Source organism: Salvelinus namaycush, chromosome 1, assembly GCF_016432855.1.
Source record: "Salvelinus namaycush isolate Seneca chromosome 1, SaNama_1.0, whole genome shotgun sequence".
In the NCBI taxonomy this organism is placed as follows: Eukaryota; Metazoa; Chordata; class Actinopteri; order Salmoniformes; family Salmonidae; genus Salvelinus; species Salvelinus namaycush.
In genome coordinates this window covers 78,487,602-78,504,726 of record NC_052307.1, presented here as the reverse complement: position 1 = coordinate 78,504,726, position 17,125 = coordinate 78,487,602, and the positions used below count along the sequence as shown (strand labels likewise).

The 17,125-nt window shown below is 47.0% G+C and overlaps 1 protein-coding gene across 1 annotated transcript in view; it reads right to left on the bottom strand.

The window, feature by feature from the left end:
• The window catches only part of elp4 (elongator acetyltransferase complex subunit 4), a 91,099-nt gene that overhangs the window by 50,649 nt on the left and 23,325 nt on the right, over positions 1 to 17,125 (bottom strand). Inside the window, exons 8-9 of the mRNA XM_038995787.1 lie at positions 5,534 to 5,642; positions 2,177 to 2,283 (exon numbers count right to left, since the gene is read on the bottom strand). Coding sequence (XP_038851715.1) covers positions 2,177 to 2,283; positions 5,534 to 5,642 — 216 coding nt within the window. The remainder of the gene's footprint in view (positions 1 to 2,176; positions 2,284 to 5,533; positions 5,643 to 17,125) is intronic.

Genomic DNA, 17,125 nt, shown 5'->3' with positions numbered 1-17,125 from the left:
GAGAGAGGGAGGTGAGGGGAGGAGAGGGGGAGGTGAGGGGAGGAGAGAGGGAGAAGAGGGGAGGAGAGGGGGAGGTGAGGGGAGGAAGAGGGGGTGAGGGGAGGAGAGAGGGAGGTGAGGGGAGGAGAGAGGGAGGTGAGAGGAGGAGAGAGGGAGGTGAGGGGAGGAGAGAGGGAGGTGAGAGGAGGAGAGGGGGAGGTGAGGGGAGGAGAGAGGGAGAAGAGGGGAGGAGAGAGGGAGGTGAGAGGAAGAGAGGGAGGTGAGAGGAAGAGAGGGAGGTGAGAGGAGGAGAGAGGGTGATAAAGAGTACAGGGGTGATAAAGGGTAAGTATAAAGAGTGGAAGTCCCTCCTCTCCCGCTCTCCTCCTATCAGAGACGATAACTCCCTGATTAACCACTATAAGGCCAGAGTATGATAAGTTAATAATAAGATAATGATACAGTAATGAGGGACAATGATGAGTTTGACAGAGGAGAGGCCCTTCATCTGGAGAGAAGAGCCACAGAGATGGATTACAGTAAAGGAGAGTGAATCTGTGTGTGTATGTGTGTGTGTGTGTATGTGTGTGTGTGCGTGTGTGTGTGCGCGTGCGGCGGATAAAGGCAAGGGCAAGAGGGGAGGGCAGCTGCACTCGAGTACTTGGATTGGGGGGGTCTGAGGAGGGAGAAAAGCGAGGGAGGAGACAGACACAGAGGGCCTTAATGGAGGGGCTGGCTAGAGAGGCCAGAGGGTCAGGGAGGGGTTGAATTAGCATAGTCAAACCTCTAATGTCAGGAGAGCTCAGTCAGGACCACTGAATATCTACAATAGAGACTGAAAATGACAGATTCTGTACTAGGTCAGTCTAGTGACGGTGGTGTGGTGTGTACCAAAGAGCCATCGCAGTGCTTGACAGAGTCCCAAGATTTAACTTAACACCTGCCAGACCCTGGTATAATTATCTCATCAGATGTACAGGCGTATACACTGCACTATCCACACATTCCATACTATAGTAACAAAAGTAGTCAACAATAACAGGAAGTAGGTGTCATAGGGGCCTGATAAAGGTCCATAGTAACTAAAGTACTCAACAATAACAGGAAGTAGGTGTCATAGGGGCCTGATAAAGGTCCATAGTAACTAAAGTACTCAACAATAACAGGAAGTAGGTGTCATAGGGGCGTGATAAAGGTCCATAGTAACTAAAGTACTCAACAATAACAGGAAGTAGGTGTCATAGGGGCGTGATAAAGGTCCATAGTAACTAAAGTACTCAACAATAACAGGAAGTAGGTGTCACAGGGGCGTGATACAGGTCCATAGTAACTAAAGTACTCAACAATAACAGGAAGTAGGTGTCACAGGGGCGTGATACAGGTCCATAGTAACTAAAGTACTCAACAATAACAGGAAGTAGGTGTCACAGGGGCGTGATACAGGTCCATAGTAACTAAAGTACTCAACAATAACAGGAAGTAGGTGTCATAGGGTCCTGATAAAGGTCCATAGTAACTAAAGTACTCCAGAACACAATAGTCTTTCCTCATCTCCTGTTCATGAGCTGTTTCTTCTCTGGTACCTTTGAAGTTGCTCGGCAGTAGGTGTGACAACACTGGTGTATAATCCATAGTTTCACCTTTCTCATTGCCAACCGATAGCTGGAGAAAGTTAACAGAGACTAGTGAAGCGAGGCTAACGCCAGAGACAATTCAAAATAACCATCAGCACTTACTGTGAGCCATGCTGTGGACAGGAAGAATGCAGAAGAAATGTAATGCAAAAGGTTTTAAATAAATCATTACTTCTGTTCTCAATGGAGATCTGTAATAAGTTAACGCTTTCATTAAATGATAATATGATTTGGCTGTTGAGATAATGTGCTTTTTCTCTGCGTGTATGAGTATGTGCCTGAATGTGTATATTTGAAAGACAGCGTGTGTGAAAGACAGCGTGTGTGAAAGACAGCGTGTGTGAAAGACAGCATGTGTGAAAGACAGCATGTGTGTGTGAAAGATAAAGTGTGTGTGTGAAAGACAGAGTGTGTGTGTGAAAGACAGAGTGTGTGTGTGAAAGACAGAGTGTGAAAGAGTATGAGAGAAAGCGTGTGAAAAGATAACAGGATATGACACTTGTTTGTTTGCTAGATTACGTAACCACACGCTCCAGCGGGTTGTTGTGGCGGCAGAGGCCTACCTCAATGGTGAACTGCTTCCTCTTGAGTTTGAAGGCCAGGTCCTTGTTGTCGGGCAGATCACACACCAGGCAGTTCAGATAGGGCAGCTGACGTACATCTAGCAGACCTGGGAGAGAGGAGGACAGAGGGAAACCAATTTGGATAAAGGACAAAGTACACATCATCCATGGGTGCATCTCAATAGTCAAAGTGGCTTCCTCAATTGTCTCCTTTCCTTTCTCTGCACTGATGTGGAAACAAAGTGGATTGTGAACAGGTTATACCTGGAAGGCATTCACCACCTTCCTTAAACCTATCTTATATTTTCAGATCAGATGTGGACATGGGAAGAGGAAGTCACTATAGACTATTGAGATGCACCCCTCATGCACCAAAGGAGTTGTAATTGCCAGTTATGTGCCAGGCCCTCATAGACCTCCTATTAGGAGGGAGCTCAGGAGACAGGTTCCTTCGCCCTCCATGTTTCCCTCTCTCCTTTCTCCCTCCCTCACTCTATCCTCCCATCCAATCAGGAGCTGCAAGATTCAGCACTTGAAGCACTCAGGCAAAATGTTGTGATTATACTCAAGTAATGAGGCAGAACAAGATAAACAGGGACTTCTATTCCAGGGGACAAACTAATTGAGTTCTTATTTCAGGAAGGAAGACCGGCAGGCTGGAATGACTGTGTGTGTGTGTGTATGTGTGTGTGTGTGTGTGTGTATGTGTGTGTGCTGTAGGGCTTGCTATACATAATGTTGTAGATGGGAGGGGTGGTGGGCGAGAGGAATAAATAAGGTCTCTTCCTATGAAAAGTGAACCTAAGAAATTCTCCCTCCCTCCGTCCGTAAAGTGACATTTCATAAAACTGGTAAGCAGAGGCAGGGATGGTACAAAAGGAGAGGAGAGAATGAGAGCAAGAGAGAAAGTGAGAGAGAAAGAGAGAGAGAGGGGGGAATAGATGGAGAAAGAGAGGGGGATGGTGAGTTCTCTCCTCCGTGCACTTGGGTGATTTCCTATCGCCTGATTCGCTGTGACAGCCATCCCAGCATGCTTTGAGCAGCCCTGAACTGCTGCTACAAAACGCACACACACAAACACACAATGAACACACATTTGCGAATTCTTAAACAGAGGATGTATATTTTGATATAGGTCAAATACTGCCAGTATAGTTAAATATCAGATCAACATCTTTCTAACAGAGATTCAATCCTCAGCTGTGTATTATATAGCTGTGTATTATATTGAAGTGTATTATTGTGCGGTGGGTGAACACAAAGCAAAACAATAGCGGTCAGTGGGACAGGTTAGGGACGTGGGACGTGGCAGCATGTAAATAATACATTGTGTTGGAGGAGAAACTAAAAGATGCCATTTAATCACTCTTCATCTGTCTCAACTAGGGTTGACTAACCAGACTGAGAGGAAAGGAGGAATAAACCAAAGGAAATTAGGAATAAACCAGAAGAGAGGAGGAGAGGAGAAGGGGAATAAACCAGAAGAGAGGAGGAGAGGAGAAGGGGAATAAACCAGAGGAAAGGAGGAGAGGAGAAGGGGAATAAACCAGAGGAAAGGGGGAGAGGAGAAGGGGAATAAACCAGAGGAAAGGAGGAGAGGAGAAGGGGAATGAACCAGAGGAAAGGAGAGGAGGAATAAACCAGAGGAAAGGAGGAGAGGAGAAGGGGAATAAACCAGAGGAAAGGAGAGGAGGAGAAGGGAAATAAACCAGAGGAAAGGAGGAGAGGAGAAGGGGAATGACCCAGAGGAAAGGAGAGGAGGAGAAGGGGAATAAACCAGAGGAAAGTAGGAGAGGAATAAACCAGAAGAAAAGAGCAAGAGAGAAAGAGAGGCATGACTAAAAATACCTCCATCTCTTAAACTGACCTTTATGTGTGAGAGAGAGAGACTGAGGGAGTGATGGAGAGAGGGAAAGTGTGTATGAGGGAGGGAGGGAGAGAGAGTGTGAGGGAGTGATGGAGAGAGGGAAAGTGTGTATGAGGGAGGGAGGGAGAGAGAGTGTGAGGGAGTGATGGAGAGAGGGAAAGTGTGTATGAGGGAGGGAGGGAGAGAGAGAGTGAGGGAGTGATGGAGAGAGGGAAAGTGTGTATGAGGGAGGGAGGGAGAGAGAGACTGAGGGAGTGATGGAGAGGGAAAGTGTGTATGAGGGAAGGAGGGAGAGAGAGAGTGAGGGAGAGATGGAGAGAGGGAAAGTGTGTATGAGGGAGGGAGGGAGGGAGGGAGGGAGGGAGGGAGGGAGGGAGGGAGGGAGGGAGGGAGGGAGGGAGGGAGGGAGAGAGTGTGAGGGAGTGATGGAGAGAGGGAAAGTGTGTATGAGGGAGGGAGGGAGGGAGAGAGAGTGTGAGGGAGTGATGGAGAGAGGGAAAGTGTGTATGAGGGAGGGAGGGAGAGAGAGACTGAGGGAGTGATGGAGAGGGAAAGTGTGTATGAGGGAGGGAGGGAGAGAGAGAGTGAGGGAGAGATGGAGAGAGGGAATGTGTGTATGAGGGAGGGAGGGAGAGAGAGAGTGAGGGAGAGAGTGTGAGAGAGTGAGGGAGAGAGGGAATGTGTGTATGAGAGAGGGAGAGAGAGAGTGTGAGGGAGTGATGGAGAGAGGGAATGTGTGACAGAGAGGGAGAGAGAGAGTGTGAGGGAGTGATGGAGAGAGGGAATGTGTGACAGAGAGGGAGAGAGAGAGTGTGAGGGAGTGATGGAGGGAGGGAATGTGTGACAGAGAGGGAGAGAGAGAGTGTGAGGGAGTGATGGAGGGAGAGAATGTGTGTATGAGAGAGAGAGAGGGGGATGCTTAAATATATATCTCCTTCCTCTTCCCCCTCACAGACTGTCATCCTCCATGTCAGAGCAGACTATACCATCTATGGAGAGAGGAATGGACAGAGAAAAAGATGGAGAGAGGAATGGACAGAGAAAAAGATGGAGAGGGTGATGGTGAAGAATATGGATTCCCCAGCATTGGTCCACTCTGCTCTACACCAGGCCTCAGGGGTATATGGGACTGGGGTTGTATGTGTGTGGAGGGAAGGCGGGAGAGAGGAGCTCTGCTGGGGGGTGAGAGGGGCGAGGGGGAGAGTGCGGCGTGGCAGCTGAATCCCCCCCGGCCTGTCTAGTGAGGAGCACGTCTGATTGAGCAGCAGCCCACTAACAGGCCCTGACAGCCTGGGCTGCCCTGTGAGGGGCCTGCCTGCCTAGCCGACCAGCCTCCACAATCGCACGCACGCACGCACGCACGCACGCACGCACGCACGCACGCACGCTCACACACACACACACACACACACACACACACACACACACACACACACACACACCTCTTGTCCTTATGCACTGGCCCTGTGTGTGTGTGGGGGGGGGGTTACCGTGGTAATCTTTGTACAGGGGGTTGGTCTCTCTCTCTGAGCCTCTGAAGGACTCTAGAGCAATGGCCGTGTCACACAACCTGGTTACATTGCCCATCAGAGCTCTGTTCTGTAGGAGAGAGAGAGATGGAGATGGAGAGTGAGGGTGAGGGAAAGAGAGAGAGAGAGAGATGGAGAGTGAGGGTGAGGGAAAGAGACAGAGAGAGAGGAGAGAGAAAAATGAGTGATCACAGGTAATTGAAAACCTACTGACGTCAGCGCTGAAATTAAATTAGGTCATCATTACCCGACGTCAGGACTTCACTACCTGCCGATCGAGTGAGAGGCGATGTGGAGGGAGGGGCAGTTGTTGAAGTTACATGGAGAAAGGTGTGGGGGGGGGCAGTTGTTGAAGTTACATGGAGAAAGGTGTGGGGGGGGCAGTTGCTGAGGTTACATGGAGAAAGGTGTGGGGGGGGCAGTTGCTGAGGTCACATGGAGAATGGTGGGGGGGGGCAGTTGCTGAGGTTACATGGAGAAAGGTGTGGGGGGTGGCAGTTGTTGAGGTCACATGGAGAAAGGTGTGGGGGGGCAGTTGTTGAGGTCACATGGAGAAAGGTGTGGGGGGGGCAGTTGTTGAGGTCACATGGAGAAAGGTGCAGGGGGGGCAGATATTGAAGTTACATGGAGAAAGGTGTGGGGGGGCAGTTGTTGAGGTCAGATGGAGAAAGGTGTGGGGGGGCAGTTGTTGTCACATGGAGAATGGTGTGGGGGGGCAGTTGTTGAGGTCACATGGAGAATGGTGTGGGGGGGGGCAGTTGCTGAGGTCACATGGAGAAAGGTGTGGGGGGTGGCAGTTGCTGAGGTCACATGGAGAAAGGTGCAGGGGGGGCAGATATTGAAGTTACATGGAGAAAGGTGTGGGGGGGGGCAGTTGTTGAGGTCAGATGGAGAAAGGTGTGGGGGGGCAGTTGTTGAGGTCACATGGAGAATGGTGTGGGGGGGCAGTTGTTGAGGTCACATGGAGAATGGTGTGGGGGGGCAGTTGCTGAGGTCACATGGAGAAAGGTGTGGGGGGTGGCAGTTGCTGAGGTCACATGGAGAATGGTGTGGGGGGGGGCAGTTGCTGAGGTTACATGGAGAATGGTGTGGGGGGGGCAGTTGCTGAGGTTACATGGAGAATGGTGTGGGGGGGGCAGTTTCTGAGGTTACATGGAGAATGGTGTGGGGGGTAAAGGTAAACATTAGGAGCAGCAAGGAGGAGATGCTGCATAATATCTTTGTACCACATAACACACAAGTAGAGAGATGTGTATATGTACACTCATGCACAAAGACAAACACACACGCAACATGCACACAAGAACACAAACACAGTTGAAGGAGTGAAGGGGAGAGGATCGCTCGAGGAGGAGGGCTCCCCCTGCTGGTCAGATCTCCCTCTGATGTGACAGCAGAGAACAAGGAAGAGAGATAGAGAGGATTGCAGGGAGAGGGGGAGAAGAATGCAGGGAGAGAGAGGGAGGGAGGGAGAGAGGAAGATGGAGAGAGAGGGACGCAGGGAGAGAGGAAGATGGAGAGAGGGAAGCAGGGAGAGAGGGACACAGGAAGAGAGGAAGAGAGGGACGCAGGGAGTGAGGAAGAGGGGGACAGAGGGAGTGAGGAAGAGGGGGGCACAGGGATGGCGGGAGTCTTCTATTATTCATCTCCTCAGCCTCTTAAATCATTAACGTCCTCCTCTCTGTGTTGGCTGCCTGCCACTGCCTGATGCAGTTTTCATGCCTTCCTGTCTTATCATCCTTTCTTGTTCTCCATCCTTTTCACTTGTGTTCTACTTTTAAAGTATGCATGTCCCCCCAGTCAGGCCTCAGAGCACTTAGAGGCTGAGGTCAGTCACACACAGAAATTAAACCCGGGGTGAGCGAAATTATTTAGCACACATTTTAATTGTACTGTTTAGAAGGGTGGGCCACCAATAGTGTGTGTGTGGTCTGTGATTTTAGGATGGCCAACTGAATGAACATCCTGTCTGTCTCCTCCCTGTCTGATCCGCCGCGTCGGCTTCTCACACCAACATAAACTGTCTCAATAGGGCGTTGGACCACCAAGACCCACCAGAACAGCTTCAAGGAGCCGTGGTATAGATTCTACAAGTGTCTGGAAGTCTATTGGAGGGATGTGACTACATTCTTTCGGGATCAATTTCATAATTTGGTGTTTTGGTGATGGAAAATACAGTCTCAGGCGCCGCTCCAGAATCTCCCATAAGCGTTGAATTGTGTTGAGATCTGGTGACTGAGACACACACCCTTTAAACCCCCTATGCTCCTTAGAGACCTCTCTTTCAGTCACTGATCTCTTCTTCTAGCCACGGTAGCCAAAAAAACAGGCAACTGGGAATTTTTATACATGACCCTAAGCATGATGGGATGTTAATTGCTTAATTAACTCAATAACCACATCTGTGTGGAAGCACCTGCTTCAATATACTATGTATGCCTCATTTACTCAAGTTTTTCCCTGATTTTGGCAGTTACCTGTAGGTCATCAGACAACAAATCACAATCAATAAACCAAATGCCGATTTATTGTCGCTTCAATGCAGTTATCCTTTCCCCTATATGCAGTCGTGGCCAAAAGTTTTGAGAATGACACAAATATTAATTTCCACAAAGTTTGCTGCTTCAGTGTCTTTAGATATTTTGTCAGATGTTACTATGGAATACTGAAGTATAATTACAAGCATTTCATACGTGTCAAATGCTTTTATTGACAATTACATGAAGTTGATGCAAAGAGTCAATATTTGCAGTGTTGACCCTTCTTTTTCAAGACCTCTGCAATCCGCCCTGGCATGCTGTCAATTAACTTCTGGGCCACATCCTGACTGATGGCAGCCCATTCTTGCATAATCAATGCTTGGAGTTTGTCAGAATTTGTGGGTTTTTGTTTGTCCACCCGCATCTTGAGAATTGACCACAAGTTCTCAATGGGATTAAGGTCTGGGGAGTTGCCTGGCCATGGACCCAAAATATCAATGTTTTGTTCCCCGAGCCACTTAGTTATCACTTTTGTCTTATGGCAAGGTGCTCCATCATGCTGGAAAAGGCATTGTTCGTCACCAAAATGTTCCTGGATGGTTGGGAGAAGTTGCTCTCGGAGGATGTGTTGGTACCATTCTTTATTCACGGCTGTGTTCTTAGGCAAAATTGTGAGTGAGCCCACTCCCTTGACTGAGAAGTAACCCCACACATGAATGGTCTCAGGATGCTTTACTGTTGGCATGACACAGGACTGATGGTAGCGCTCACCTTGTCTTCTCCGAACAAGCTTTCTTCCGGATGCCCCAAACAATCGAAAGGGGGATTCATCAGAGAAAATGACTTTACCCCAGTCCTCAGCATTCCAATCCCTGTACCTTTTGCAAAATATCAGTATGTCCCTGATGTTTTTCCTGGGGAGAAGTGGCTTCTTTGCTGCCCTTCTTGACACCAGGCCATCCTCCAAAAGTCTTCGCCTCACTGTGCAAGCAGATGCACTCACACCTGCCTGCTGCCATTCCTGAGCAAGCTCCGTACTGGTGGTGCTCCGATCCCGCAGCTGAATCAACTTTAGGAGACGGTCCTGGCGCTTGCTGGACTTTCTTGGGCGCCCTGAAGCCTTCTTCACAACAATTGAACCGCTCTCCTTGAAGTTCTTGATGATCCGATAAATGGTTGATTTAGGTGCAATCTTACTGGAAGCAATATCTTTGCCTGTGAAGCCCTTTTTGTGCAAAGCAATGATGACGGCACGTGTTTCCTTGCAGGTAACCATGGTTGACAGAGGAAGAACAATGATTCCAAGCACCACCCTCCTTTTGAAGCTTCCAGTCTGTTATTCGAACTCAATCAGGATGAAAGAGTGATCTCCAGCCTTGTCCTCGTCAACACTCACACCTGTGTTAACGACAGAATCACTGACATGATGTCAGCTGGTCCTTTTGTGGCAGGGCTGAAATGCAGTGGAAATCTTTTTTGGGGATTCAGTTCACTTGCATGGCAAAGAGGGACTTTGCAATTAATTGCAATTCATCTGATCACTCTTCATAACATTCTGAGAGAGAATGATTTATTTCAGCTTTTATTTCTTTCATCACATTCCCAGTGGGTCAGAAGTTTACATACACTCAATTAGCATTTGGTTGCATTGCCTTTAAATTGTTTAACTTAGTCAAACGTTTTGGGTAGCCTTCCACAAGCTTCCCACAATAAGTTGGGTGAATTTTGGCCCATTCCTCCTGACAAAGCTGGTGTAACTGAGTCAGGTTTGTAGTCCTCCTTGCTCGCACACGCTTTTTCAGTTCTGCCCACAAATGTTCTATAGGATTGAGGTCAGGGCTTTGTGATGGCCACTCCAATACGTTGACTTTGTTGTCCTTAAGCCATTTTGTACAACTTTGGAAGTATGCTTGGGGTCATTGTCCCTTTGGAAGACCCATTTGCGACCAAGCTTTAACTTCCTGACTGATGTCTTGAGATGCTGCTTCAATATATTCACATAATTTCCCTCGCCCATGATGCCATCTATTTTGTGAAGTGCATCAGTCCCCCCTGCAGCAAAGCACCCCCACAATATGATGTTGCCACCCCCGTGCTTCACGGTTGGGATGGTGTTATTCAGCTTGCAAGCCTCCCTCTTTTTCCTCCAAACATAACGATGGTCATTATGGCCAAACAGTTCTATTTTTGTTTCATCAGACCAGAGGACATTTCTTCAAAAAGTACGATATTTGTCCCCATGTGCAGTTGCAAACCGTAGTCTGGCGTAGTCCTTGCTGAGCGGCCTTTCAGGTTATGTCGATATAGGACTCGTTTTACTGTTAATATAGATACTTATGTACCCGTTTCCTCCAGCATCTTCACAAGGTCCTTTGCTGTTGATCTGGGATTGATTTGCACTTTTCACACCAAAGTACGTTCATCTCTAGGAGACAGAACGAGTCTCCTTCCTGAGCGGTATGATGGCTGCGTGGTCCAATGGTGTTAATACTTGCATACTATTGTTTGTACAGATAAATGTGGTACCTTCAGGCATTTGGAAATTGCTCCCAAGGATAACCCAGACTTGTGGAGGTCTACAATGATTTTTTCTGAGGTCTTGGATTATTTATTTTGATTTTCCCATTATGTCAAGCAAAGAGGCACTGAGTTTGAAGTTAGGCCTTGAAATACATCCACAGGTACACCTCCAATTGACTCAAACAATGTCAATTAGCCTATAAGAAGCTTCTAACGCCATGACATAATTTTCTGGAATTTTCCCAGCTGTTTAAAGGCACAGTCAACTTAGTGTATGTAAACTTCTGACCCACTGAAATTGTGATACAGTGAATTATAAGTGAAATAATCTGTCTGTAAACAATTGTTGGAAAAATTACTTGTGTCATGCACAAAGTAGATGTACTAACCGACTTGCCAAAACTATAGTTTGTTAACAAGAAATTTGTGGTGGTTGAAAAACGAGTTTTAATGACTCCAACCTAAGTGTATGTAAACTTTCGACTTCAACTGTATGTGATTTGACATAATTTTATCTGTGGCCAATGACCTTGAATCTTCTTGGATGGGCACTTCTAATGTAACTCTCAGGCAGCACCCAAGGGGCTTGAATTTCGAGCTCTACCCTTAGATTTGGCGGTGACGTAGTGTCCCCATGAGTGACAGAACACTGAGGAAATCACAGCGCAAATAGAGAACATTACCAACCCCTATGTTCTGTATTTTCCACTGGCTGCCCCTCCACCACAAAAAGCACGGAGCTAGGCTGAAACACCTGCATTTTGGAGCTGCCTTACTCAAGAAAGCAAAAAAGAGACCAAGTTTGTATGCGGATTTATTAACTCAATAATTATTTTTTTTAAATGTACATTGTTTCCAAACTGATATGTGACACGTATTAATGTCAACATTACATGCAAAACATGCATCCCCCCCAAAATAATATATATTATTATTTTTAGCTAGAAAGGTAGGGATCAAAACTAGTGGGGCTCTGAATGACCGGTGTGTGTGATGAGCAAGGGGACCAAGGTCCTGATTAAAGTTTCAGGTGGACTGTGGCACTGGGCGGTGTAAGGAGGCTTTCTGTGCATCACTCTTCCTCCCTGGGTGTGGGTGTTTAATAATGGATAGAGCGGCCAGTGTAGCCCAACTAGCCCCACTGCTGCCAGTCTAGACTGTCTGTGGCTGAGAGAGACCAGACTAACCAACTAGCTAAATACAGCTTCCTCTATCACAGTCACATGTTGCTATACCTCCAAAATCATGTGGTTGTTACAGGGTGGAGGGGGGTAGAGAATCAGATATGAAGGGTTTAGTATTCAGGCCAGAGAGGGACAGTCAGTGGTCACTCCCATCAGAGAAGGCATCGTTGTCCATACTACCTCTCAGGACAGGGTTAGGGGTACTGGGTAGGGCCTGGGAACATACCAGTATCGCGATTCTTGTTAATATTGTGGCAAGGAAACAAAACACATAGCGGATTTAACTTCTTTAGGAAAACAGCCCAAATGTTGGAAACAAAACCTCATTATGATGTCATCTAGAGTACCATGTATTTATGTTCCAAGCAATAGCATACAATAAAGGTTAAATTATATTGATCCAAAATTTAAATTATTAGTGGGTCTTATGGTTGCGGAAGGCTTATATTTAGCCTAGATATAATTTGATAAGCCCTGAATTCATTAGATTATTGCTGACTGTTTGAAATGCAGTGTATTTGTCCTGAAATTGTGCAACAAAGCTTATTTAGAGAAAACGTTAAAAAATATATACTGTATATCATGAAATCGCCCATAAATTAGAAAAATAAATAATTCAAGATATGATTTTTAGGCCATATCGCCCAGCCCTACATCAGATTGGTCTGGATGTCTGTTCTAGCGAGTGTGTTTCTGTGGCTGAGTTTCTGGGAGAGAGCCACCGTCTGCCATATGCCCCTACTTACTCCACACTGAGGGTCCAGAGTAAGGACAAACACACACACACACACACACACACACACACACACACACACACACACACACACACACACACACACACACACACACACACACACACACACACACACACACACACACACACACACACACACACACACACACACACAAATAAAGTAGTCAAACTTAGGCAGGAAATGCAAACAACGAACAGTGAGCAATTGTATAAAAAAACGAATAATGAAAGATGAGCATTGTAAGTTTGAAGTGTGGGAGAGGTGAAAAAATGATTGTTATCGATCAATAATGACAAACCTCCTGACACTGAGAATGGTAGCTGACTCTATAGCCACTCCTATCTGTCATGTATTTAATCTGAGCCTAGAAGAAAGTCTTTGTCCTCAGGCCTGGAGGGAAGCCAAAGTCATTCCACTACCCAAGAGTGGTAAAGTGGCCTTTACTTGTTCTAACAGCAGACCTATCAGCTTGCTGCCAGCTCTTAACAAACTGTTGGAATAAATTATGTTTGACCAAATACAATGCTATTTCTCTGTAAACAAATTAACAACAGACTTTCAGCATGCTTATAGAGAAGGGCACTCAAAATGTACTGCACTGACTCAAATGACTGACGATTGGTCAAAATAAATTATAAATTGATAATAAGAAGATTGTGAGAGCTGTACTGTTAGATTTCAGTGCAGCCTTTGATATTATTGACCATTACCTGTTGTTGAGAAAGCTCTAAAAAAAGTTATCTAATAGAACTCAATGGGTTTTCTTTAATGGAAGCTTCTCTAATATCAAACATGTAAAGTGTGGTGTTCCGCAGGGCAGCTCTCTAGGCCCTTTACTCTTATCAATTTTTACAAAAGACCTGCCACTGGCATTAAACAAAGCATGTGTGTCCATGTATGCTGATGATTCAACCATATACGCGTCAGCAACCACAGCTAATGAAGTCATTGAAACACTTAACAAAGAGTTGCAGTCAGTTTTGGAATGGGTAGTCAGTAATAAACTGGTCCTGAACATCTCTAAAACTAAATTCAATGGTTGTAAAGATGGGGAGAGGTCTGTCCGTAATAAAGAGACGCTCTGCTTTTTTGACACCACACTCCACAAAGCAAGTCCTGCAGGCTCTAGTTTTATCTTGGTTATTGTCCAGTCATATGGTCAAGTACTGCAAAGAAGGACCTAGTTAAGCTGCAGCTGGTCCAGAACAGAGCGGAACGTCTTGCTCTTCATTGTAATCAGAGGGCTAATATTAACACTGTGCTTGACAGTCTGTCTTGGCTAAGAGTTGAGGAAAGATAATGCATCACTTCTTGTTTTTATAAGAAACAATGTGTTGTACGTTCCACATTATTTGAAGAGTCAATTTACACACATTTACCCCACTAGACATGCAACCAGGGGTCTTTTCACAGTCCCCAAGTCCAGAACAAATTCAAAGAAACGTACAGTATTATACAGAGCCATGAGTGCATGGATCTCCTATCTCATATAGCGCAAGTGAACAGCAAACCTGGTTTCAAAAAACAAATAAAGCAACACCTCACGGGGTGACGCCTCTCCCCCATGTGACCTACTTGTTGTGTGTATGTACTGACATGTGTAACTGATAGATGAACACACACACACACTACATGTTAATGTTTTAAATATATGTAAATTGTAAATTCTTGTCTTTTCGTTATGTGTCGGACCCCATATAAGAATAGCTGTCGCCATTGGCATCGGCTAATGGGGATCCTAATAAATCTAATCTAATCAAATAGAACACACAGAATATGTAAAGATGCATGTAATTACTGCAACAACAACCAACAAAGAGGTTCAAATCAAATGTGTATATGTCACATGCTTCGTAAACAACAGGTGTAGACTAACAGTGAAACAGTCCTCTGAATGCACTGACCAGTCCATTAGAGCCTAAGCCACATGCCATCCCTGCTTGTCGAATGGATGAATGGCTGAGGACTCCCAGAATAAGAGTCCAACATCGAGCCTTGTCCCATTGAGAGACTGGGTAGCTAAGCCAACATAGAGCCTTGTCCCATTGAGAGACTGGGTGGCTAAGCCAACATAGAGCCTTGTCCCATTGAGAGACTGGGTGGCTAAGCCAACATAGAGCCTTGTCCCATTGAGAGACTGGGTGGCTAAGCCAACATAGAGCCTTGTCCCATTGAGAGACTGGGTGGCTAAGCCAACATAGAGCCTTGTCCCATTGAGAGACTGGGTGGCTAAGCCAACATAGAGCCTTGTCCAATTGAGAGACTGGGTGGCTTAGCCAACATAGAGCCTTGTCCCATTGAGAGACTGGGTGGTTAAGCCAACTTAGAGCCTTGTCCCATTGAGAGACTGGGTGGCTAAGCCAACTTAGAGCCTTGTCCCATTGAGAGACTGGGTGGGTAAGCCAACTTAGAGCCTTGTCCCATTGAGAGACTGGGTGGGTAAGCCAACATAGAGCCTTGTACCATTGAGAGACTGGGTGGTTAAGCCAACATAGAGCCTTGTCACATTGAGAGACTGGGTGGTTAAGCCAACATAGAGCCTTGTCCCATTGAGAGACTGGGTGGCTTAGCCAACATAGAGCCTTGTCCCATTGAGAGACTGGGTGGCTAAGCCAACATAGAGCCTTGTCCCATTGAGAGACTGGGTGGTTAAGCCAACATAGAGCCTTGTCCCATTGAGAGACTGGGTGGCTTAGCCAACATAGAGCCTTGTCCCATTGAGAGACTGGGTGGCTAAGCCAACATATAGCCTTGTCCCATTGAGAGACTGGGTGGTTAAGCCAACATAGAGCCTAGTTCCATTGAGAGACTGGGTGGCTTAGCCAACATAGAGCCTTGTCCCATTGAGAGACTGGGTGGCTAAGCCAACATAGAGCCTTGTCCCATTGAGAGACTGGGTGGTTAAGCCAACATAGAGCCTTGTCCCATTGAGAGACTGGGTGGCTAAGCCAACATAGAGCCTTGTCCCATTGAGAAACTGGGTGGCTAAGCCAACATAGAGCCTTGTCCCATTGAGAGACTGGGTGGTTAAGCCAACATAGAGCCTTGTCCCATTGAGAGACTGGGTGGTTAAGCCAACATAGAGCCTTGTCCCATTGAGAGACTGGGTGGTTAAGCCAACATAGAGCCTTGTCCCATTGAGAGACTGGGTGGCTAAGCCAACATAGAGCCTTGTCCCATTGAGAGACTGGGTGGCTAAGCCAACATAGAGCCTTGTCCCATTGAGAGACTGGGTGGTTAAGCCAACATAGAGCCTTGTCCCATTGAGAGACTGGGTGGCTAAGCCAACATAGAGCCTTGTCCCATTGAGAGACTGGGTGGCTAAGCCAACATAGAGCCTTGTCCCATTGAGAGACTGGGTGGCTTAGCCAACATAGAGCCTTGTCCCATTGAGAGACTGGGTGGCTAAGCCAACATAGAGCCTTGTCCCATTGAGAGACTGGGTGGCATTGCCCACAAGGTCAAGAGGCCCAGTCAAAACAAAAGGGGGCAATGTAGCAGCCCACTGAGGACAGGGCAGAGCAGCCTTCAGTTGGCCCAACACACACACTCACACGGGCGGACGGACGGACGTGTACACACAAACGGATGGACGTGCACACACACACACGCACGCAGACAGCAAAGTGGACCCCTCTTTCAATTCTGAAACAGTGAGACCCACTGGCTTCATATGACCACATACTGTAGTCTAACCCTGGTGACGCTGCGCTCCAGGGTGTTGACCATACACATACTGTAGTCTAACCCTGGTGACGCTGTGCTCCAGGGTGTTGACCATACACATACTGTAGTCTAACCCTGGTGACGCTGTGCTCCAGGGTGTTGACCATACACATACTGTAGTCTAACCCTGGTGACACAGTGCTCCAGGGTGTTGACCATACACATACTGTAGTCTAACCCTGGTGACGCTGTGCTCCAGGGTGTTGACCATACACATACTGTAGTCTAACCCTGGTGACGCTGTGCTCCAGGGTGTTGACCATACACATACTGTAGTCTAACCCTGGTGGCACAGTGCTCCAGGGTGTTGACCATACACATACTGTAGTCTAACCCTGGTGACGCTGTGCTCCAGGGTGTTGACCATACACATACTGTAGTCTAACCCTGGTGACACAGTGCTCCAGGGTGTTGACGATACACATAGTGTAGTCTAACCCTGGTGACGCTGTGCTCCAGGGTGTTGACCATACACATACTGTAGTCTAACCCTGGTGACACAGTGCTCCAGGGTGTTGACCATACACATACTGTAGTCTAACCCTGGTGACGCTGTGCTCCAGGGTGTTGACCATACACATACTGTAGTCTAACCCTGGTGACACAGTGCTCCAGGGTGTTGACCATACACATACTGTAGTCTAACCCTGGTGACGCCGTGCTCCAGGGTGTTGACCATACACATACTGTAGTCTAACCCTGGTGACGCTGTGCTCCAGGGTGTTGACCATACACATACTGTAGTCTAACCCTGGTGACACAGTGCTCCAGGGTGTTGACCATACACATACTGTAGTCTAACCCTGGTGACGCTGTGCTCCAGGGTGTTGACCATACACATACTGTAGTCTAACCCTGGTGACGCTGTGCTCCAGGGTGTTGACCATA